The sequence below is a fragment of the Ictalurus furcatus genome, chromosome 3 (genome assembly GCF_023375685.1).
Source record: "Ictalurus furcatus strain D&B chromosome 3, Billie_1.0, whole genome shotgun sequence".
Taxonomy (NCBI): domain Eukaryota; kingdom Metazoa; phylum Chordata; class Actinopteri; order Siluriformes; family Ictaluridae; genus Ictalurus; species Ictalurus furcatus.
Window position 1 is genome coordinate 18671840 of NC_071257.1, and position 25671 is coordinate 18697510.

At 39.3% G+C, this 25671-nt stretch overlaps 1 protein-coding gene across 1 annotated transcript; it reads right to left on the reverse strand.

The window, feature by feature from the left end:
- Positions 1-1025: 1025 nt before the first annotated feature.
- Positions 1026-24368, reverse strand: slc25a28 (solute carrier family 25 member 28). Its single transcript, XM_053621233.1, has 4 exons — positions 23829-24368; positions 5974-6202; positions 3846-3902; positions 1026-2742 (listed from the first exon to the last, which is right to left on the reverse strand). Exons 1-4 carry the CDS (start codon positions 24165-24167, stop codon positions 2204-2206), a joined length of 1164 nt encoding a protein of 387 aa, XP_053477208.1. The 5' UTR covers positions 24168-24368; the 3' UTR covers positions 1026-2203.
- Positions 24369-25671: the final 1303 nt, after the last annotated feature.

The following is a 25671-nucleotide window of genomic DNA, read 5'->3' on the forward strand; positions in this document are numbered from 1 at the left end:
GGGCACTAAAGCAAGTGTCAAAGTATTTGTTCATAACAAAAGAAAATAAAAGGGAAGAGAAGCCAACAGGCATTTTTTTGGTGGGCGGTCTATACTCTAATCGAAGGTTCTTGAGCTGGGGATGTCCTTCAGAATTCATTTAGAGGACTCTCAGATGACACAAAAAGACACTGCAGAGCTTGTGTCAGACTTCTGTGTTTAATGTAGCATTAAGGGATCTGAAGGGTAAATCCTTGTCCTGATTTCCATGTTAAAATAGTATTCAAATCATCTAAGTGGAAATGAGCATCTGACAACCAGCACCTTCTCATTCTTTTCAGACTCAGGTTATGGCTTGTTTCGCAGACGAAAGGTAAACATACCTCTTGAGTGCAAAGGTGAAGTAAAATCTCCAGACAAACGGTTGACTTCCCAAAAGTAGACGGCAGTCTTTCATACCGGTTCAGTGTAATGCTGTGATAAGGTGTGCTATTTGTTTGCATAATTTCTTGCTCACTGTTAAAACATTTCTTGACAAGGACCAACACCTCCTGCACTCCTGTCTTAGGAATAGACCATGATCCTGCCAGTCAAGTTCACGTTCAGCTGGTCTGAGCTTCAGGTTTCTACCCATTCCTCATCTGTTGTTTCGTTTCTCTCCCAATTTCAGTCCTTCTGGGGCAACTGCTCAACAGGATTGAGGAGGCAGGTAAAGTGAAAGCTCAACTGACACACAACCTTGCCTCGAGTCAGGACACATATGGTCAAAGGCCATGTCTGCACCTGTGATTTAACCCAAACATTGGACATACCACCAACAGAGCTCCCTTTCAACTCTGGTGGCTCAGAGTTGCTGCAGCTGAAATGCACATACCATGAACATGAGAGGTGGAAGCTGTCACAATACCATCAGACACTCATGCTTCCACTCTTTTGTGGCATTAATTTATATTTAATCACTGTTTCAAATAAATGCGAATTTATTTAGCTGTATCAGAGAAAGTGCATTTTTACAAACTCACTAAGACAGAAAAGTCAAAAATCACTCCAAGTTAAGCAGGCAGTAGTCACAGCACTGCTACTTTATTGAAAGCTGGGTACAGGGTAGAGCATAGACAAATGCCAAAAGGACCGACTCCGTAACTTATTAACATTAAGGCGTAGTCAAGCAACACAGGGGGGCAATGAAATAGACTTCAGTCAAAAACCAACCATGATGTTTCACAGAGGCCATTATATTCTTCTGCCTACAACTACTCAGATTACAGTAAATGCAGATTACCGTAACCACAATTAGATCTTTTAAATGGCCTTCGATTTTAATCAGTGCAAGTAAGAACAGTTGGAGAAATTAGAACAATATTCCAATTACTAAACACTGTTATTGCTTCCAATGCAGCTTACAGATAATGCAGTAACATTATAAAGATCAGAAGGAAATAGCAATTCTTCTCAAGTGCATTTATTCCCCAGCTGTTTTCTCAAACGCTTGGTAGACTCAAAACCTATGATGGTAATTTAGGGGTCCCAGGATTCTTTCAGAATATACTTTAGATCTAAAAATGACTTAACCTTATGTAAGCAAAACCAATTCTTATGAAAAGTACATTGTATATTTTTTTTCTATCTCTGACCTCTATTCATCTTTCATACTGTATGTTATTTGGTCTAAATGCTTTCATTTTTGTTAAAATTGTAATCTGTGCTGAATTTTCAAAAATATATTTTCCTCAAATACATTACTATATCTTTGCTTAGAGAAGGCTACATTACACAGATTTCTAATCTATATCATTGAATTTCAAAGACCTTCCTCTCAGTAGCAACTTTTTTCATTTATCTTAATAGAGGCTTCTAATGCCCTCTGGTGGGATCAAGAGTAATCACATTTGGGCTGCCAGAAATGCTAGTGCAATGCAACTGTGGGTATAAATATTGGTTCTGATGTCCAACCAGTCCGTCCCTGTGCAATATGGAGCCATGGCTGGTGGTGTAGTGATGGAGATATCGCGGGAGAAAAGGAGACAGAAAAGGAGGGGAGTCCAGGGTATCTTCTGAGCAAGCCCAGATGAGTGTGCGTGTGAGCGGCTTCTTCTCTCTGTCTCTCTGCAGCATGCATGCCTCAGTGGTGGTACAGCAAACAGGAGAGACAGCGAGAGAGAGAACATCAAGGCCAGGGGAGTTGCTGATCAAGGGCAGGGTTAGACAATGATTGAGTGAGCGCCTACTTCTCTCCGTCCCTCTGCATCCTCAGGCGCTCGAGCTGATGCTTGGTGATGATGTACTTGAAGAATTCATAAACAGACCAGCTGATGGCTGTAGAGGGCATCTGGTAGATGACTCGAGCCTGCACACCTTTGAAGTAGGCAGGCAGGCCGCCCAGCCTGTATACTGTCCTGAAGGCATGGGCCAGGCCTGAGATGTGTGCTCGGCCGGGGCTCACTGAGTGCAGTGCCAGCGTCTCCTGTGTGTTTAGTAGAGTCTTACACACATCCAGTGGCGTGGTGGCAGCAGCAGCCACCGCCCCAGCTAGAGCTCCCGAAATCATATGAGATGAGGGGTTGTACAGTCTGGGGGGGTTGAGAATCTCCTGGAGGTACTCGTACGTGATGAAGTGCAGCGCCTGGAACGGCACGTTCATGGTGAGTTGTGTGGTATAGCTGCGGTAAAATGCCCCGGGACCTTCATGTCGCCAAACACAGCGTATGCACTCCAGCACACTCCGATACGGCGAGTTGTACATCTGCATCCTTTGCTTCACCACTGAAGAGCCACAGGAACCGGCACAGAGAAAGAGAAAAGAGAAAAAAAAAAAAGAGAGAGAGAGAGAGAGAGAGAGAGAGAGAGAGAGAGAGAGAGAGAGAGCGAGAGCATTAAGCAGCTAACAGACACCCAGTCAAAATATAAAGGTCATGACTGAAATACAGTATTGCCATCAAAAGAGGAATGCGTAGACTGATTATACACTGTGGCCTGTTCCATCCGGACATAAACGTATCAAATAAAGTAGTCTTTTCAGCACAGTCGAGGCCGTTTACTGAGAACGGAAGAGCTAATGCTGCATGTGTGGTTCAAGGCAGCAGAACAGGTGTGTACTGCCACCTGGATGTGTAAGCCTGAACTGGAGTAATGCCAGCACATGAGCACTGCTGTCAAACTCAGGCCACAGATGAGATCATTCTAGGTCAGTGCAGCTGTTAATTAAGTGAAGGCTACCTTCTCCCACAGGACGACCCTTTACAAGTCTTTTATGAGCCTACAGACCTTTTCCCCGATTTACTCCTCATGTTGCCAAGCAATCACACAACCCTTTGACGCCACCTACTGGTTAGAAATGCAAGGCACAAAGGAACTACTCTACTGATCTTATAGACTAGACCAGGGATCTCCAATCTTATCTGCAAAGAACCCCTGCTGCAGGTTTTATATTCCAACCAAGCACTTACACCTCAACTAGTGTCTCAGGGATGTCTGGATGACACAAACTGTGTGTGTGTGTTTCATCAACTAATCTTTCTTCTAGACCTAGGCAATATGAGGATATAATGTAGATGTCTTAATAAATCATATCATAATACACTTTGTGATACAGTGTCTACTGTGATAGTCTAATTACATTTATTTTTTCATAATTTGAAACTGACCAGAAGCAGCTAATTTTTTGCTCAAATTTTGTTCTTAAACTTCAAAATGGTATTTTTTCCTTTTCCGATCTTGGTCTTCAAGCAACTATTAGGCATGGCTCCTATTTGTCTAGTATAAAAGCCTGCAGCTACTGGACCCTTGTGGATAAGATTAGTGACTCCTGTACTAGACTGATCAGATGTGAATGTGGGCGTTCGAGAACAAGCATCAACAGTAAGTACCTTCAGCCGGGTTCATGGCGACGTCGTGAAGCAGGGTGGCCACGCATCCTGCAGCTCCTGCCAAAATAAATTCTTAACAGTGAGCATCAAGGAGACAAGTAGGAGACAGAGCGGAGAGGAATCGGAGACACATTTAGCGATCAGATCCATGCAGGCCTCTAAATAAAGGCAGCCACAAAGAGCCTCAGCTGATTTGGAAGAGTGTGTTATTAGGAGTGTGACTATCACGGGAGAGAACGGAACTTCTGTTCTCAATTACTCCAATTTACAGTCTTTACCGGATCATCACACAAACTTCCTTTAACTCAGTAACTCGTCTGCCTTAGAAAATGATGCTAGAATATTACACAGCAATATCATACACACACAAATACCTTCTGTTTAACAAAATGTAACCGCTCTGAAGTAAAATAATAATAGATGATGAACTGCAATAAGTGGATTTTAATACAAATATTAGAAAAAAACATTACTCGATAAACTTCGCAATAAGGTGGAAAAGTGGTACTAAATAACAGGTTTATCCACACAAAGCATAGTCGCTCCTTCTGAAACAACCAAAAGGTCTTCCCCTTTGATGCTGCAGGGAATTTTAATCTGATGAGCATTCCAGAGACTACTCACCCACTCTGCCCCTCACCTAGGCATAAAGAGAAAGAGAAAAAGAGAAAAGGCAAAGCAACACCAAGCATCAGTTCTGCTGTGTTAACCAATGTTGCTCTAAGAGCTTCGGATGCCTCTTGCTGTCGTATACAATATAAAATTAATTCAGATCACGTAATGAAAAACAGTAATAAGAGTGTGGATATGATAGAGGTTGACGGGCATATAACTGATACAGTAGAGCGGTATATTTAATAAACACGTCATGGTTTAAACAGTTGTGCCTTTTCCCCATCCAGAATCTCATTATTACAAGACATCTCATTATAACTAGAACACCACATCATGAGGAAGGCATTTGTTTTGTGCTGTCACGATCATCTTTTATTAGTTTGATAATCGATTAGTTGACATTTCCTTTGAATAAGAATCGAGTAGTCGATATAATAGGACACCTTAAAACCTACTTGTACAGACTTAACATTTGTTTTTCCTTGATAAATACATACAAGTTCCCAACAATTACTAATTTATTTATATTATATATACACACATACATACATACGTACATATGCACACACAGACGCATACATACACACACTAAATAATGCACAGCTTTCCTGAATCTAAGTACTACAGTATCTGTAGCATTACTGTTTCTTACTGAAAGTGAGAAAGAAGAAAAAAAAAACCCAATTCCTAATCTCAGTTTAAAATAACTTTTATATAATTTGACTGATTGTTATAGCTAAGTTAAGTTAAAATCATCCATTAATGAAAACAAAATGTAGGCCTTAATGTTGCAATGTTATAAAATTTTTGCATTTTCAACAGAACACTGACATGTTGTTAGAGTTGGTTAGAGTATCAAAAAGTTACTCAAGTAAAAGTACTATTACAAAGAAAAAAAAAAAAAATACTCAAGTCAAAATGTTCCCACCCAAATATCTACTTGATTAAGCGCATGAAAATATCTAGATAAAAAACTACTAAAGTAGCTGTTACTCGTTACACAAGAAGGAAGCGTCACATAAAACAGACTGAATGTAAATAAATGTAGATGAATCTGATTTAAACTCTTATAGTAAGATGAAGATATTAAGACTGAGTGAAAGTTTCTGCTTGCTGTGGCATGCCTTTAGTGTATAGGATTATCACAGATCAGGGTGTCAGGTCCAAATCTTAGTCACTTAAAAGTAGTTTAACTGCACATAAATAGAAAATTACAGACACAGTGCTTAAATGATCATTTCATCAAAAGCTATAATGTTTCCATTTTGTTCCATTTTTCATTTCACCCTCCGTTACCTTCCATCGTGTACACACCTGCATGCAGGAGAATTGATAAACACATGCGAACATTAAACATGCTGAAAAGGATTAAATGTACAGTTCTCTTTACTAATAATTGAGTATTCCTGACTGCTCTAATCTTGTTATTACACGAAAAGCATCTTGTTACTATTTGGAAGCATTTCTGATTGTGATTATTTATTTGGTCTGAGGTGTGGCAAGTGAGGTGTACCGTTCGCCAAATGACTGTTGGCTCCTGGGTAGATGACATCGCCGAGAGTCTTTTTTAGCTTCTCGTAGCAGGCAAAGTAGAGTGCGTGGGCAGGCCCTGCCCCCACTGCTGTGATATTCAGGCCTCTGATTGGCCGCCAGATGCCCTCAGTCCTCATGATACGCCACAGAGCATCCATTACATTACGGTAGCGGGCAGCTGGATCGGGTTGCAAGCTCTGCATGCGGGTCTGAAGGACAACAGAGTAAACAGTAATATTGCAAATTAGGACTATTCATTTTGATGAGAACAAAGAACATCTGCACCAAAGACTAACAGCTATGCAATTGCTTTGACTAATAGTCCCTAATCCGTGAAATCAGCTTAATTCTCCAACACATCATTAGCATGACTAGTTTTAAAGAGTGGGGGACAAAAAACACCCACTGACTTACAGGTTAAAGGCACTATGGGAAGTCCCACTTTTCAATTGGCTCTTTTCAAAAGATCCAATTGCCTTGCTTATAAAAGTGGTCACAGAAAAACCACAAATCGTTCACGCCATTTTTGGGAGATTTTAACATTAATGATACACCTGGTTTTGAAATATCAGGCTGACAATCTGCTTGATATAACTGGGGCGTTGATAAAATGCCTTCTAAGCAGACAGACTTGCCTCTAAAGAGTCTGACCATCATTTTCTTGACCTTGTGTTCATACATCAATCGTGGAAAGAAAATGAATACAAGCAAACATACATGAAACTGATCAAACAATGCACTGGAGAAGACACACAATGTCCCATTATAACATGGTCCAAATGTCTGTACATGTCTGGCACGCCCCTCCCTCCACTAAGCTTTTTATAAACACATTAAGGTCACACACATGGCAGCAAGACTGAAGCTTGGCTTTGCATTGTATAGGTTCATCCCATTAAAGACAGTCTGCAGCTGGATGCTCAGAGGAATTATATGCTAACCGCTTCCTTAGCATCTTTTCCCTTGAGCATTTTGTGTCTTGTATATACACCACAACAACAACAATAATACAGCAAGCAACACCTGCAGCCCAGCAATTACTGAGGGAGAAAAAAGGGAGTATGGGGTTATGTACTTAGAATGAATTAAGTGCTGATTTTTCAGTTGTTTTGCATTTTATGTACTATGGGTGTTATACTTTGAACTTTTTACAGTATGATAAACTAGTCTAATAATAGTCTAACATCATGGTTTCACAAGCCGGTGGTGAACATGAAAAGAAATATCTTACACACATCCTTGTACATACGTACGCGTGCGTGCGTGTGTGTGTGCATATATATATATTTTTTTAACGTTAAGACGTTGGACTACTGATCAGAAGGTCGTGAGTTCAAATCCCAGCATTGCTAAGCTGCCACTGCTGAGCCCTTGAGGCACAGGACAACTGCTCAGTTGTATAAATGAGATAAATGTAAGTCGCTCTGGATACGGGCATCTACCAAATGCCATAAACGTAAATTTATACCATGATCTGCCCGAATACTCGATTTTGATTGGCTGGAAGATGTGTTTTAAAACCTTATATACAGTGGATATAAAAAGTTTACAGAACCTTGTTAAAATTGCAGCTTTTTGTGATGTTAAAAAAAAAATTTAACCAAGATGAATCATGTCAGAACTTTTTCTACCTAAATTTTGAAATTTTATCCTATTAATTAAAGGGAAAAACAATAAGAATCATTTTAGGAGAAAAAATAATAAACAAAAATGTACAATACCCTGGTTGCATTAGCATGCACGCCCTTGTAAAATTGGGAATGTGGCAGAGTTTAGAATCAACCAATCACATTCAAACTGTTAAATGTTAAATAATTAGTATACACCTGCAATCGATTAAAGTGACTGATTATCCCCAACTAAAAGTACAGCAGTTCCTATCGGATTTTCCTGACATCATCTTGGTAAACAGCCAACTCAAAAAGCCAGGGCCAGAAAGAGCTTACATAGCAGGGTTACAACATTTTTTCTACACAACATTGTAAAGACAATAATCAAAAAGTGGAGAAAATACTGCACAACAATGACACTACTAAGAATAGGACATCCCTCTAAAATTGAGAAGATCAGGAGAAAACTGGTCAGGGAGGCTGCCAAGAGGCCAACAGCAACATTGCAGCAATTTCTGGCAAGTACTGGTTGCTCTCTACATGTAACAATCTCCTGAAATCTTCATATCTCTAGGTTATGGGGTAGGGAGGCAAGACGGAAGCCCTTATTTAACAAACAAACAAACAAACAAATAAAGTATCCAATCTCCCAAAACTATGTGGAATAATGTGCTCATGAGACCAAAGTTTAACTTTTTGGTCATAATACCAAAAGATAAATTTGGCACCCCCCCCAAAAAAAAACCCAGCACATCACCAAAAGAACACCATCCCCACAGAGAAGAAAACTGTTGGCAGCATCATACTTTGGGCTGTTTTTCTTCACCTGGGGATTTAATCAGGGTGGAGGGAATATTGAATAGATCACACTGCCACCACCATGCTTGACCGCAGGTATGATGTTCTTTTCATGGAATTCGATGTTTGGTTTACGTCAGATGTAATGGGAGCCGTCTTCCAAACAGTTCCACTTTTGACTCACCAGTCCACAGAACATTCTCCCAAAAGGTTGCAGGTCCTTTGATGTCCGTGGCTCTTTTGTGACTTCCTGGATGAGTCATTGCTGTGCTCTCGGAGGAATTGTGGAAGGTCGGCCACTTCTGGGAAGGTTCACTACTGTGCCGAATTTTTTCATTTGGAGATAATGCCTCTAGCTGTGGTCCTTTGGAGCCTTTTAAATAGCTTTGTAACCCTTCCCAGACTGATGTATTTCAATCACCTTTTTCTCATTATTTCTGGAATTTCTTTCAATTTTGGCATAGGGTGTTCCTGGGTAAGACCTTTTATCAAACTTCATGCTGTTGAAAAATTTCTATTTAAGTGATGATTTGATTATACAGGGTTTGTTGATTGCAGTTGAAGGCAGTTTCAAAGATTTGGGGAATTAGTAACTACATAGTAACTACTTAGTAACTACACTAGGCCATGATGATATTGGATAACTTTTTTGCTTCAATAAATAACATCATTTAAAAACTGTATTTTGTGTTTACTCAGGTTGCCTTTTTTTATTTTAGATTTTGTTTTCATTTCTGAAACAATTTAGTATGAGATGTACACAAAAATTTAAGACATCAGGATAGGGCAAATACTTTTACACAGCACTGTACACACAGTCATATGAAAAAAATAAGTACACCCCATGGAAATTGTTGGTTTTTCCTAATATATTTGGACAAGCAAACATTTGATCCTCTGTGAAACAATGCCTATTAATAAAGGTGATACACTTCAAATGATGCATAAAATGGACAATTATGAAAATTACTACAAAATGTTTGTTAATTAATGTTGCAATCAGAAAAAAGACTTTTCATTTTTTTTTTGTAAAGACAAATGCATTTTAATCAATATTTTGAAAAAGTCAACTGTGAGGGAACGAACCATGAAACTGTGATGCCATAATAACCATATTATCTAAAACATCTTAGGTTTTGTTAGAACAGTAATAAATTTGTAACTGTTTTAGTGGTATGAATATGCATCTGTGTGAAGGCTTGTTATATGTACATGGCAGGAATGTGAATCTGTTTTACTAGAAAGACTCAATAATGAGCACATTGTGTTTGTGAATACCAACGTCACATCATGCCATATCGCATATCACAGTCTTGTGGAAACACTTGGTCCTGTAGAGTGCTGTTCTCGTGTCAGCCTAGCTCTCATGCAAACGAGTCTCCCTGTGGAATGCAGAACCTGTAAGGACACAACCTCGCCCAATATGGCCTAAGGTCTGGGCATGATCTAGCAGAATCCATTGTACTCTCTGTCTGCAGAGAGAGCTAAACATGAGACAAATGAGGAAATCAGCAGTCAAACTGGAAGAGGCTAGATTTATCAGAAACTTCATGAAATAGACAAGAAATACAAATTAACTACATCCCTATGGCTGGTAAACTAGGAGTCACTACAAAACGCATTGAGCACACAAAAACACCTCTACCTACGTCCTAAATAGTCCACTGGCTTTGACTCATTTAAAGAGCCATTACTAACAGCAAATGTGCAAGGAACTTAATGTGACAGTGTTTGCCTGGAAAACCCTGAGCCTGAATGATAACCTCTGATTGGACTGCAAACAAAACCCATTGCCTATGTTTGTGTAATTGTCTCTCCGTGTCTTTGGTGTTCCTAACAAAACTGAGTAAGGCTTTCTAAATGCCCTCAGCAATGTCTGTCATGGCTCCAATGCTGACCGATATGCACATGTGGGACTCATCCCAATTTTAAAATAGCAAGAATGAACCATAGCCAAGATGTTCCTAAGTGTCAACTGAGGAATATAACATTGTAAATGACCATAAATATAAAAGAAGGACAGAACTGATAAACTCCAACAAAAGGACAGATTCTTTACAGTTGATATAACAACTACAAGATACAGATACATAGATTAGATAAATTTATATGCAAGAATATGCATTTGATTGACCATAATATACATACCAAATAAAACCTTAATCAGAACAATGTAATATTAAATGATTCTTTTTTCAGATCATATTTACAGGGCCCTATACTAATATTGGCATCCTCTGTAAATATGAGCAAAGGCGGCTGTGAAAAATTGTCTTTGCAGTTTAACCTTTTGATCTTTTGTTCAAGAAAATCACAAAAATACTCTGCTCTCATGGATATCAAACAATTGCAAACAAAACAGGTCCAAAAAAATATCTTCGTTAAATACAGGTGTGCAACAATTATTGACACCCTTTTAGTCAATACTTTGTGCTACCTCCCTTTGACAAGATAACAGCTGTGAGTCTTCTCCTATAGTGCCTGAAGAAGTTGGAAAATACATGGAAAGGGAGCTGAGACCATTCCCCAATACATAATTACTCCAGATCCTTCAAAACTCTCCTCTTCAGTTCACGCCACAGGTTTTCTATGGGGTTCAAGTCAGGGACTGGGATGGCCATGGCAGGACCTTGATTTTGTGGTCAGTAAACCATTTGTGTGTTGATTTTGATGTATGTTTTGGATCATTGTCCTGCTGGAAGATCCTACCATGGCCCATTTGAAACTTTCTGGCAGAGGCAGTCAGGTTTACATTTAATATCTGTTGATATTTGATAGAGTCCATGATGCCATGTATCCTAACAAAATGTCCAGGTCCTCTGCCAGAAAAACAGTCCTAAAACATTAAAGAGCCACCACCATATTTAACCGTGGACATGAGGTACTTTTCCATATGGGTACCTCTGTGTGCGCCAAAACCACCTCTGGTGTTTATTGACAAAAGGCTCTATTTTGGTTTCATCTGACCATAGTACCTGATCCCATGTGAAATTCCAGTAGTGTCTGGCCAACTGAAGATGCCGGTGAAGTAGGTGACTTCGGATTGTAGTTTTGGAAATTTTCTGACCCCAAGAAGCAACTAACTTCTGAATTTTGCCAGCTGTGATCCTTACAGATTTTCTAGCCACTCGAACCATCCTCTTCACAGTGCGTTGAGACAATACATTTACATTTATTCATTTAGCAGATGCTTTTATCCAAAGCGACTTGCAATATAGACACATCCAATTCCAGGTTGATTCATAACATTTCCAGTTGACTGTAACTTCTTAATTATTGCCTTGAATGTGGAAATGGGCATTTTCGATGCTTGTGCTATTTTCTTATAGCCACTTTCCATTTTGTGAAGCTCAACAACCTTTTGCTGTACAGCATAGCTATATGCCTTGGTCTTATCCATTGTTATGAATGACTAAGGGAATTTTGGCCTATGTTACCCCATATTTATAATAAATATAAATTTATACTTATTACAATTTTTCACAACCTTCTTTGGTCATATTTACCAAGGGTGCCAATATTAGTGGAGGGCACTGTAAGCCTAGAAAAGGTCTGCTATTCAGTGTAGTCATTTGTAATGTTCAGTCTTTGGAATATGTGATACTTTGGTGTTGCGCCCAGGTATACAATTAAGCAGCGAAATACATTTCATCCAATAAAAAAATACGTTATATTTATGAATCCATTTTGTGAAATCAATATGAGATCAAATAAACATTATACAGAATATTTAAAATTTTCTACTCAAACATTTGGAGAAACTCTTTGTAATAAAAAATACCCTTGTCATCAGAACTACAACAAATATTATTATTATGAAGAAGAAGAACAAGAACAATATGCTCTCAGTCTGCAGGAACTGGGACTTGCCTTTTACCACATCCTGTTTCCCAGGGATATAAATTCAAGGATGCACGTCATATCGTTTTGTCTTCCATTACCATGGAATTAGTCATTTCAACACATATGGCAAATGGCTGCTGCACAAATCTTATAAGTTTTTATACAGAGTAATAGTATAGTATAAATAATTTTGGAAGAAATTATAGCCATAAATATTCAAATGTTAGAAACAGTTGGAAAGAAACAGAAGGAGGATGGTGAAGGAGAAGAATGGCACAGGTTAGTCGATGCTTGTGGTTGTCTAGTTTCAAAACGGCCACTTGCCACCTTCATAACAACAAACTCGTGTTGCAAGAAAGAAGGCCTTCCTTTCAGCACTTCAGAAAATACAGCTCTTGAACTTGACCAAGTATCAGAACTACAACTAGCATTGTGTTTTGATCAGATGATGACACCCAAAGGCATACTTTTTGGTCATGTACACCATCAGCAGGTTCAGTCATAAAAGGAGATTGCATACAAGGAGAAGGAGCTGATAAGCCAATTACCCTTAGTTATTCATCATTATGGGGAAGATTACACAAATTAAATGATACAAATGTCTATGAAGAAAATATCTACATAGCTGAAAATGCCCATATCCACTGTAGAGCAAGAATTAAGCATTTTAAAACAGGAGCTGTATTGAACTAGCCTGGAGGGGAATTCAAGTCCAATTTGCCCCGTGCATAGTAAGGGGAATGCATAGCAAGGCACAAATTGCTCCAAGAATTATTGTTGTAGTATTTTGGTAGTCACCAAAACTTGAAATCTACAATAAAATACCACCTCCATGTAGGGCTGCACGATTATGGCCAAAATGATAATCCCGATTATTTTTGATCAAAATTTGATCTCTATTATTTATCACGATTATTAATTGATTTTAGTGTAAACATATTTTTATTGCACTTTCACATTTATTAAGTTTTCCCATGCCACAATATAACACACAAGTAGGCATGAGAAAACTTGAGCTGGTCAATTATGACAGAATTTAGGATCATAGTGTGAGCCATGACAACTTAATTTAACTTCTGATAAACTAAATTTAATATTTTCAGTTAATTTTACAGACTGTATGTAAAAAAAAAACAACCGTTAACCTGTTCTACCTTGTAAACAAATACAATAAACATCAATGTTCAGTGTTTGAAGTCTGCTCCTCTTAAATATATTTAAAGCTACACTATTAGCCATTTTCCGCTGTCATGGTTCTGGGCTGGAGTCAGTTCTCGAACCGCTCTGTGTATATTGTGTATATATCTGTATAATCTCATAGGATGTGATTGGGTGAGTTTATTTACCCGTCAGATGCAAAGCGCTTTAGTTTAATGGTGTTCATTAGGGATGCTCCGATCAGGATTTTTACAGTTGATACCGATCCAGATACTAATCTTTTTTTGTTTAAACTTTAATCAGGAGGTCATAAACAGTTAAATGTAAGCTCTCTGCTCATGGTCACTGCTAATTGAGTTAAAATAATAACAGTGAGAAATACTGTTGGTTAATTGATAAATAAACAAGCATAAAATATTTATTTTTAAATATCTTAACAATAAATAGTCCTAATTAAAAGTAGACTAACACAAAAATGATCCATATTAGGAAAAAGGCTAATAGCATTCGAAGGAAATGGCTTACTAAGCTTAATGTCAAATTGATATTAAATGAAACCCATAGTAATTAAACATTATTTCATTTCTCATTTTATTTACATTTTATGAATTTATTATATCTTTTTTTATATTAAATGATTTATTTATAACTAAGCACATTTTCTGTCCTTACATTTAGTAGTTTTATTTTTGTTTGTTTATCAGTTTTAGATGGGTTCCCCAGTACAGTGTTGCCATCTCTGTGGATAATATTGTGTTTTGGGGGGATTTAATCAAAACATGGAGACTGGAGTTGACTTTTCTAGTGATATCTGGCAACCGTGAGTTTAAATGAAGTGAATTAGAGTTAGTGAATGGAGAGCAGCAGCGGACTGTATGTTTACATACTGAACAGCTGCTAGTCTTGATTGTGATTGGTGAGTAATATTTTAATAAAGAAGTTTGAATTAAACCCACCTTGTAGCGTTAGCATTATTATGAATTTACTCCACCCAAAGCCGCTGTGTCTACACGAGCAGGTTTAAGTTCAGGTCATTTTGCGGGATCAATAAAAGATGGCGGTTTGTGAGATAAGGAAGTTGAAGCAGATGAGGTGCAGAGTTACTTGTCATTATAATGGCTTCTTTGCAGTATTTCCACACTTGCTCGGTTGACTGAGGAGATGTAGCAGTGTGAAAGTAACTGTTGCTCAGTGTAGATGCATTTTGGAGTTGTAGTTTTTATCCCGGTTGTATTATACAACTTCGAACAGGTCACTCGGACTGGTGTGCCTAAATATTTATTCACAGTCGCACAAAATACTTTTCAGTCACAAATGCGAGTGAAATGGTCACACTGCAGAGCCCTGAGTTTATCTGCAAAGCTTTTTCCCGTTCGGCGTGATGATATTCAATGTCCCCGACAACCTCTGTAGTGCCATTTAGCATCATGTTAATGCCATGATTTCTCCTCGCACAAAGCGCTGGAGCTCAAAGCGAAGCTGGCAGCTCGAGGGCTAAAATGCTAACTCCGTTTCGGGGTTTCGGTACTACAAAATGACGTCATCCCTTCGCCGCTCTAAGGTGATTGGTTGTAAGTGTAGGAAGCGCTTGATTTGATCTGCAGCAGAGTTTTCCATTAGCGGAAGATGAACTTTAAACGTTAATATCGCAGTTGATCATATTCATTCAATTGTGGGTAGTCAAAATCGTAATCGCGATCGATATTCGATTAATTGTGCAGCCCTACCTCCATGCCACCAAACTATTTCGTTGGTTGGTGTTAAAAGAGGATAAAGTGGTTACTGAACACAATGATTATAATGAGGTGTAAAAAGCAGGTTACCCAAAAGGACCTAATCCCCATGCTTAAGTATGTCAAGGATCTGTGATGATATGGCTGTTCTTCCAAAATGCCCTGGGAACCTTGTTAGGATACATGGGGTTATGGCAGAGGTTCTCAACCTTTTGTAACTAAATCCCCCCAAGCCTCTGTAGGGAACAGCCATAGAGATATTAGTGAAGTCTGGTATAGTGAAGTTGACCTGATAAACAACTAGAACTGCAACTAACAATTATTCTGACAATCAATCAATCTGTCGATTATTTCTTCGATTAATCGATTTGTTGGATTAAAAGGCCCTTTTTTCTGTATTTTTTCCAAAATACATGTTATTTCACATTCTGCCCAATGTTGTCCTTCAAACATTGTGCAAATTGAAGGCTATGAAAAAGGTATTAAACATTTCTGTGTGTATCTATGTGGACTATACATTGTGCAAAGGATTTTAAAAAATATTAACATTATATTATTTTTATATTATATTATTAACATTTTGAAAACAAAAAAAGCTTTAAAGCAGAAGTTAAATCACTATTAAAAATGCTTAAAAAAAGTAGAAACTAAGAATTAACTGGTAAGATGTTGAATGTGCTGCAGTAACACACATTCTCTCATCTGAACACAGTAACATGTTACTTTATTCTGTAAATGTATGATACTTCTTACACAATTACATGTTATGACCCCATTACAGTTACTGCTCTCAATTACTTTTGTTTCTTAATATAGCATCAAACAACATATTTCATTCAAATGAATATTTTGGTCAGTTATTGTGCTTCCTTTCTGTTGCACGCTGTTTGATTGATGTGCATGCGTGGACTCGCACTCATTCAGTGAAGTTTAATGGAGACTCACTTGCTGTCAGGACGAGCCTTTATGTAAAATGGAAATACGGGCGTGAATTTCTGGCGTGAACATTTACAAATAAGGATATAAACATAAAAATGTCATTTCTGTGCTGAAGAAAACATGTCTAGAACACATCAAAACAGCACATGAATCTGACACAACAAGCCACGTTAATACACTTACGAGTTTGTTTGAAGCACTTAATATAAAACACTCATATTTCTGACAACCTGGATCTCTGTGACTGTGAAAAAAAAAAAATTTGTGCATTTCAAGATAGCTTAATTTAAACTTTTTTTCTTTTTTTAAATAGTGAGAAATTTCTTTCACAGCTCAAAACATGAGTTTTTGCTCCCTGTTCATGAACTAATGATGACTTCTCCAAAAGCTATACTTTTACTAAAGAGATCAACATCTGATAATGACATGAAATGAAAAAGTGCATTGTCTTATAAGACCCCTTCAAGTCATTCTGCCAAGTCCAGATGCACTGTTCCTCACACACACACACCATTTTTTATCCCTCAGGCATAAGGGTTATCAATTCAATCGTCTACCATGAACAGATAAGGGTTTATCTCCCCAGATCCACCGACAGGGACAAGGAATATTTTGTCTGATTCAAATGACTGTACACACATTTTTTTTTTTTTTTTACTAAGATGAGCACTGACACAAAAAAACATCATTGGATTGGAAGGAATAAAAGACGACATGTGGCCCCAACACAAGGTGGAGGTGGACATTGATTATTGTCTTATAACAACATATCCCAAAGTGATTTATTCCTCTCATACCATTGCAATTTTGCAAAGCAGTCATTGACTAATCACACTGCACTTAATAGCTAGCACACCAAGCAAGTCAAAGCTCCAGTGCGCTGCCCCGTGTCATGTTCTGACTGCACATTTTATGGCACGGCTCAACTCGACTCTGCACGCTTTTTGTGGACTTTCCACCGTGGACAGTATCTGGTACTCTTTTTAGTAGGGATGCACCGAATGTTCGGCAACCGAAATTGTAAGTGAAAAGGCGGAATAAATTTGACTGAACAATGACGTGTTTGATGACGCGACCAAATAGCCTAGCAACCAGAGTGAGACGCACGAATGTCACGACCTCCACTTCCGGCAGTGCGCTCGTAGAGATGAGGGGGCGCGCGCATGCACGAGCTATGTGCACGAGCTATGTGCTCTTCGGATGCTGACAACCATGACATTGTTTACTGTGGACACGTGCGTTTGTTTTGTTTCCGTTCCGGAGTATTCGGTCACGTTGCGAGATGTAAGGGAGTAGAGTACGGAAGCAGGTAAAGAAGTATTTATTTAAGGGCAGGCGGACAAATCCAAATCGTAATCCAAAAAACGTAGTCAAGACAGGAAAAAGGGTCAGGCGATCAACAAACAGGCATAAACGGGGCAAAGCAGGAATCAAAGTCGTGATCACAGAAAACAGGGTCAAAACACAAAACAAGAAACATGCACTAGTACTATGGACTGGGAGCGGAAAAACCAGCAGGGACTAAATTAACTAATCTATAGTTTAAACTAACTAAATCTATCAAGGAACATAACATTAACAACGTATCTAACTATACTATATCTACTATAATACTCCGCAAGGTGTACAGGGACGCGAGTGGTATATATCCCCAATATAATCAGCCATATATAACCGAATAGAACCATTTTTTGCACTCAATGCACTTTTTTTGTTGTAGGCTACAGAGTGTTACATTCTTTCAGCATTCAGTTAAAGGCCTAACATAGGCTATTCAAGGGGGGCTCAAAGATGACCACATCAAAATATTTTTATTTTACTCATTTATTTATTTAAAGTTATATTGCGCCTTGTTGGTAGCCTATGCCTGCTGGAATGAAAAAAAAGTTCAGTGTAAAATAAATATTTTGAAATTGTACATTTTGTAATTGATTTTTTTCTTTGAAAAGCAAGACAAAATAGTAAAAAGCACATTTTGACCATTTAATTTGTGCAATGGTGAAAAAAATGGCAAAATAAATGGAAAAAACGTGTTCGGTATTCGGCCTTCGGCCAAGTTTTTCATTATATTCGGTTTCGGCCAAGAATTTTCATTTCGGTGCATCCCTACTTTTTAGTACCACCTTGGTCGAAGTTCCAAGAGAGCCGAGCCGATACTAAATGTGAGCCACACACTGAGTAATGAGTCTTTATTGGTCGCATATACATGTGCACAGTGAAATTCTTTTCTTTGCATACCCCAGCATGTTAGGAAGTTGGGGTCAGAGTGCAGGGTCAGCTATGATACAGCACGCCTGGAGCAGAGAGGGTTAAGGGCCTTGCTCTTGGCAGTGCTGGGTCTTGAACCCCCAACCTTCCAGTCAGTAAACCAGAGCCTTAACCACAAAGCCACCACTGCCCCAAGGTGGCTGCGGGAGTAAGAATTATCCTTAACAAGTTCTGTATTTTGCCTGAATAAATGTGTCATTTAATACATACTTTGCATATGGTAATATTGTATTAATTGAAAATAATGCATCATTTATCTCATTACAGATAAAATTACAATAAAGGTTTCTGTCCTAGATTTTTACATCTCGCTTGTTACTGATTTCCAAACAGGCATTTATCAAAGTCACTCCTGTCGTGGCTGATTCTAACAGTCATACCGAGCACTACGTAGGTTCTAGAACGCCATTATTTTACATCCTTAATAGGGTCCATGTTCAGTGAACAGGAAAGGATTTTTGCATTTGGAATACGGCCTGACCGTGTATCTGTACAGGGCTTCGATAATACAACATTATTCCAGAGTGAGGGCAAGTGGAAGAAGACACCTACATTGAGGCAGCACTAAACTGCAGTGGAAAAGAAAGCTCAGAAAAAGTAAAGCGAGCCGAGCTGAGTCGAGTCGTACTGTGCAGTGGAAAAGTGGCTTTAGTATCTTACATGCTTTATTATAACATGAAAGCAATGTTAATTAGCTGATTGTTTGAATTAAATGTGTTCAGAGCAGGGAAAACACTAAACTGTGCAGGACAGGGAGGACTCCCATGACCACAAACCAGTAGACTAAGCTAAAAAGTGAAAGCCAACATAATATTCAGTGCTGTGAAAAAGTATTTGTCCTCATCCTAATTTCTTCTGTTTTTGTGTGAATCTCATTAAATAGCTTAAGATCTTCAAAATACAGTTATCAAACACCATAATCCAATTGCGCTTGAGTTACAACTTACAGAATGAAGACCAGACATTCTCCTTTAGGATTTTCTGGTAGAGAGCAGAATTCATGTTTCCCTCAATTATTGCAAGTTGCCCAGGCCCTGAAGCATCTCCACACCATCACACTTCCTCCACCATGCTTGACTGTAGGTATGATGTTCTTTTTGTGGAATTCTGTGGTTGGTTTTTGCCAAATGTAAGGGGACCCCCGTCTTCCAAACAGTTCCACGTTTGATTCATCAATCCACAGAACATTGTCCCAAAAGGTTTGAGGATCATCAAGGTGTGCTTCGGCAAAATTCAGACGAACCTTAATGTTCTTCTGGGTTAGCAGTGGTTTTCACCTCGCCACTCTTCCATGGATGTCATTTTTGCCCAGTATCTTACTGATAGTGGAGTCATGAACACTGACCTTAATTGATGCAAGAGAGGCCTGTAGGTCCTTTGATGTTGTCCTTGGGTCTTTTGTGACTTGCTGGATGAGTCGTTGCTGTGCACATGGAGGAATTTTGGAAGGTCGGCCATTTCTGAGAAGGTTTACTACTCCGCAGAGTTTTTTCCACTTGGAGATAATGGCAAATACATTTTCACACAGCCCCAGTTGGTATTGGATAACTTTTTTGCGTAAATAAATAACATTATTATTTAAAAACTGTATTTTGTGTTTACTCAGGCTGCCTTTGTTTTATCCTACCATCCACTGGATCATGAGTGTGGTGCAGCAGGCAATGGGATTCTGAACGAGTTGCACATATGCTATAGTTACAGCATCAATATAAGTTGCATTCTCCTGACGTGCATTGATTTAAACATAACTATATACACTACATGAGTGAACAAGGAGAAGGGATTTTTTTCTTTTTCTGGTGGTAGACTTTATTTGTCCCAGGCCTAATGTTCGTCTTACGTCTTATCGGTTTAAAGTTACCTTGTTGTGAAACATCCGTGTTCCTGTTGTCACACACATTTTAACAGCTATAAACAGTTGTTCCCTCACGTCCTCTTTACAGTAAAGATACAGACTTAGCAGTTTGTCATGTTACCAAGAATATGTAAAGCACAAAACCCTCCATCCTGAAAACTTTCCTTTAGTGGAAAATGATAAAGGACAGTTCCAAAACACCTCTTTCATTAATGTTAAATAAACATCTTCCTGAAAAAAAAAAGCTTCAAAAAGTTCCTGGGAGTTATCAGAAGCGCATTAATATAAACCTGTGATTTGCCTTGCGGTTGGCACTACTCTCAGAGCCGCCATGAAAACAGAAAATTGCTCAACATCATCTGGGCAATCAGATTAGAGAACTCTACAGATTTTCCACTCTGTTAGCATGCCAACTTGATGGGACTTAAATAGTGTGATGTATATTTTAAAAGAAGATATCGGATATACATGGTGCCCAAAAGGCCCCATACATAGTTGAAATTAACAATTTTTAGCAAAATATCTTCCAAAACTTGTCAAACTTACTTTACAGCCTTGTAACGGCTTCCAGATCCAGCCATGAAAATGATTTCAGTACCTTCGTAAGGGTATATATATATTAGGGATGTCACGATACCAAAAATCTAGTAGTCGGTACAGATACCACCAAAAGTGCATGATACTCGATACCAAAGTCGATACCACGGTGTGGTATAAAAATAAAATTAAAAAATAAAATTAAAAATTCTCCTGGAGGACATCCACCTCTGGCTGACACTGGCAAAGAAAGATAGAGAGCGCGAGAGAGAGAGAGAGAGAGAGGGAGAGAGAGAGAGAAAGAGAAGGGGGGGGGCGGTGTGTTTTAGTTATCAAAAAATCAGTACGTTTACATGGACAAAAATAATCCAATATTAACCCGATTAAGACAATACTCTGATTAGGAAACTACCATGTAAACAGCAATTTTTAATTACCTTAATCCAGGGGTTCCCAAACTTTTCCAGGGCAAGGCCCCACAAATGGCATTAAAATTTGACCGAGGCCCCCCTTTTGCAAGATGTCTTTAAAACACATTAAAAACACAGACTTCTGAATATATCCCCCTTTTTTTTATTAATAATTACATCTTACATCTTTACATTAGGAATTGATTGTGTGTGTATCTGGTTGTCTGAGAGTGAGAAAGAGAAAACATACATTTATTTTTCACACCAAATTGCTGAGGCCCCCTGGCGGCCCCCAAGGGTGGCTGCAGCCCGCACTTTGAAAACCACTGCCTTAATCCTATCCTGTTTTAGTCACATTATCAACGTGTATTACAGACATGTAAACACCTTAATCACATTAACATCGTGTGAGTTTTCACCGCATTTTGCAACAGGACATCACACACGGCAGAGCTCAACCGTTTTACAGCAAACAAGAGAGCACGGCTGCATCCGAAACCACGTACTTACCTCTTATAGGCCTATAGTATACGAAATACATGTATCTCGGCTACTATATAGTAGGTAAGTACGCGGTTTGGGATGCAGCCCATGGCTTCAAGCAGTCGTCTATTTGCATGTACAGCATGACAAATAATTAATTGCACTTGAAACGTTCGTAAAAAAAATTAAAATAAAAACACCCAAAATGGTACCATAACAAAGAAAACTGTATGTTGATACGTGAAATTCTGGAGGGAACGTCAGACGGCGTGGCGCGGTGATGTAATGACATTAATCGAACTATGTTCTATAACATGTAAAACAGGAACATGAAAGGAATATTCTAAAAGCAATTCGTGGCTTACTCAGAATAAGGTCAATAATTAGATTACTGCTATATAGTAATCTATATAGGTGCCTCAAACAAACATAATATAGGACCCGTCTTTCAAGTACTTCGCCAAATTCCAGGCGTTTCCTTGCTTTATTTGAAATTAACGATAGCATCGGTTGCAGACCGGCTTCAGAGCATCAATTACATATGTTTGTTGCCATCCACCTCGAATGCAAAGTTTTTCCATATTCCATACCACATTTCCTCTCAACGAGTCGGGGCAGAGCTAAACTTCTGTAGTTTTTCCCATGTGCTTGTAGTTGTTCTTTTTCTTCTTCACCACTTGTGGACCGACTAAAACACTTGCGCGTATTTGCTGCCCCCTTCAGTTCCGGAAGAATTGCAACCTCAGTACCATCGATACCCACCCTACTGCAGAAAAACAAGTACCGTCACGTTTTAAGAATGTTGGTACCGAAGTATCGGTTTTCATGACATTTCCCCCCCCCCCAGGTAGCCTTTACGAATGTACTGAAATCATTTTCATGGCTGGATCTGGAAGCAGTCACAAGGCTGCGATGGACTTTAACAGGAAACATGGCAAGAACATCACACACGACACTCCTGCCAAACTTATTAACAAATACAAAAAGACTGGAAGTGTTGCAGACCGACCGAGTAGCAGACGTCCACCAACATCCACTGACGAAGACACACATATGGTGTTGACAAACATGGTCCCCTGTGTATGGAGACTTTTGGGACACGCTGTAGTTGTGTGTATAAGTAATATATCTTTTATTTTGATCACTTAACTCTAATACAGCCAGACCCTCCAGATGCCATGAAACAAAAATGAAAGTTGAATGAAGGAGCATCGAATTCACTGGTACACTTTATGCTGTGAAGATGTGATGCTGACAGACTTGACGCTGACTTTGCACATGAACATGGTGCACAACTCCATAACACACCTGTGATGTTCCACATGACGTGGCAAAAAGTGTACAGAGTAGCACAGAAACTACTGTCAGAATAAATTTCGAGCAGTGCACGCTGGACGCCGCCACGGGGGAAGAGAAGAGTAGGGCGGCCGCATAATACATGGCGACGAACATTCATGGAAGATCTACGAACGCTCGACGTCAAGTGGGAAGATGTGGAAATCGACGCTGCCGAATGCTTGTTGCCCGATGCGCCCCGCTGCGCGGACGGAACTAACTAACTAGTGCACGTGGTCCGAGCTCTGATATCGGTATAATATCGAAAATGGGGCATGCGGTGTCGTGCATGCTGTGACCTACCTGAGCCCAAGCTTGTGTGACCTTGTGTGAGCGCTAACTCTGTAGAGCTGCCAGAGCAAACTAAAGCACAGTTTCACAACGAAACAACTACACCTTAAACAAAAACGCAACAATTATCGTATTAGCAAAGGGGAACTTATTACATATTTAACATAATATCTATAACTATACACCACCAAGGTGATTTTCCAGCTAGCACAGCAGAGGAGGCTTGAACTGTAGTAGAAGTTAGTAGCTAAGTTAGATAATACTGCTCTCGGTGTTAAAGGTTGGTTTGTGCAACTCCGAGCAGATAGAGACAAAAATTAAAATTAAACATTGCTTGTGCGAATGTCAGGCCAAGGTAAACTTTATAACTTTCACGTGTTTCTCGTGAAGAAGCTAAATATATCTAGTGATAAAAACAAATGTTTCAAATTAAGAACTAACTAGTAAAGATAGTCACGTAGCCGACAGAATAAGTTTCACCCATCTAGCTAGACACGGCATGCCCGCATAACTCGAAGAATTTAAACATAGCAGTTCTAAATTGGTTGACTGATGGAAGCTAATCGCTAACTCACCTTCACACAGTCGATGGGAAACATAAGACAGTGCTCCATGATCCCCGCCACGGCCCCGGCTAACATGTACGTGCTGGTTGAAGCTCCTTGAGGCAGACCTTCGTAATCCGGTTCCGAAATCTCGGTCACTTCCTGGGACCCATGCAGCTGCACCGTGTTAAGTTCTGACTCGCTTCCTATTCGCGGGGACAGAGTGCCCATTATGCCCTCGGACAGAGCCCAGATCCTGCCACCGAACCAGCGCACTTCTGCGCCGGCGGAAGCTCCTGCAACCGCGCCATCTCCACCGGGCGGCTCCGCGCTCATCCGCCTCCTGCGAACCAAACCATCGGCTTCCATTTGCAACCAGACACACAGTCCTCTGGTTCACAAAATGTTAGCAGGTATTACTCTAAAAACATCCGTCGGCTTTACTCGCTACTGTCCAGATGTTTACACTCCGGACACGTCCATGCTTGGGCTGGAAAGGACAAACTGTAACCCACGCGTGGTGAAGTGCGCAGCGCGGGATGACAGGACGTACAGGCCGCGGGCGGAAGTAACACTTCCTCAGCTACGGTTCTGCTCTGTGATTGGATGAAAACGGTGTCAATCAAAAAACGTCAGCGACTGCTGGTCTACAGATATGTGAAAACCTAGCAAAAAATGACAAGTATGATCCCAGGGCATTTATTTTTATTTTTTATTTTTTAATACACACATTAACCATATATACTGTAAAAGAGTCTGGATGTTACCTTTTCAATTCTTTGTTACTAACAAGGCCAAAGAAATACATTTTATGCTTCTCCATACTGTGTACCCTGTAAACCCGTTACTCAGTCATTACATATTGATGAGATTTTTTTTAAAAAATGCAACATTTCATAGTCTTTTTGTAAACATTTAGCCTGTCATACATTTAATTGATCAGGTATTAATTACTCATTTACTCTTAAATATATTATCTTATATTGTGAAAGTAAAATGTTGTTACTATGTTAGTATTTTTTATTTAAGCAAAATATTATATTCATAAACAAAAAAAATTATAACCTCACCCCTAAGTTGGCACGTTTTCTTATAAAATAAGATCATATAAATAATTAAATCGCAAAAAAGCTACTTAATATTAAATAGATATGAAAAGCTATTAGTGGTTAGCACGTTCGTCTCACACCTCCAGGGTCTGGGGTTCGATTCCCGCCGGGGCCATGTGTGTGCGGAATTTGCATGTTCTCCCCATGCTGCGGGGGTTTCCTCCAGGTTCTCCGGTTTCCTCCCCTAGTCCAAAGACATGCATGGTAGGCTGATTGGCGTGTCTAAAGTGTCCGTAGTGTATGAATGGGTGTGTGAGTGTGTATGTGATTGTGTCCTGCAATGGACTGGCACCCTGTCCAGGGTGTACCCTGCCTTGTGCCCGATGCTCCGTGGGATTGGCTCCAGGTTCTCCCGCGACCCTGAAGAAGGAGTAAGCGGTAAAAGATGGATGGATGGATGGATGGATGGATGGATGAAAAGCTATATATGTAATGCCGCTTAATGATGTTAGATAGATAATTTTCTATACATGTACACTCACTGAGCACTTTAATAGGAACACCTGAACACATACACATTCTTGCAATTATCTAATCAGCCAACTGTGTGGCAGCAGTGCAATGAAATCATGCAGATATGGGCCTGCGACTTGGGCCTAGGTAATGTTTACATCAACCATCACAATGGGGAAAATGTGATCTCAGTGATTTGGACTGTGGCTTGATTGCTGGTCCCAGACAGGCTGATTTGAGTATTTCTATAACTGCTGATCTCCTGGGATTTTCATACACAACATTCTCTAGAGTTTATTCAGAAATAATAA

Bases quoted from the DNA above. Each gene is read 5' to 3' on its own strand.
- slc25a28 (XM_053621233.1), bottom strand. From the start codon at position 24,167: ATGGAAGCCGATGGTTTGGTTCGCAGGAGGCGGATGAGCGCGGAGCCG. The intron at 6,203-23,828 runs GTGAGTTAGCGA...GTTGTCCTTCAG, and splicing joins TTCCCATCGACTGTGTGAAG to ACCCGCATGCAGAGCTTGCA. The intron at 3,903-5,973 runs GTACACCTCACT...TTATTTTGGCAG, and splicing joins CAACAGTCATTTGGCGAACG to GAGCTGCAGGATGCGTGGCC.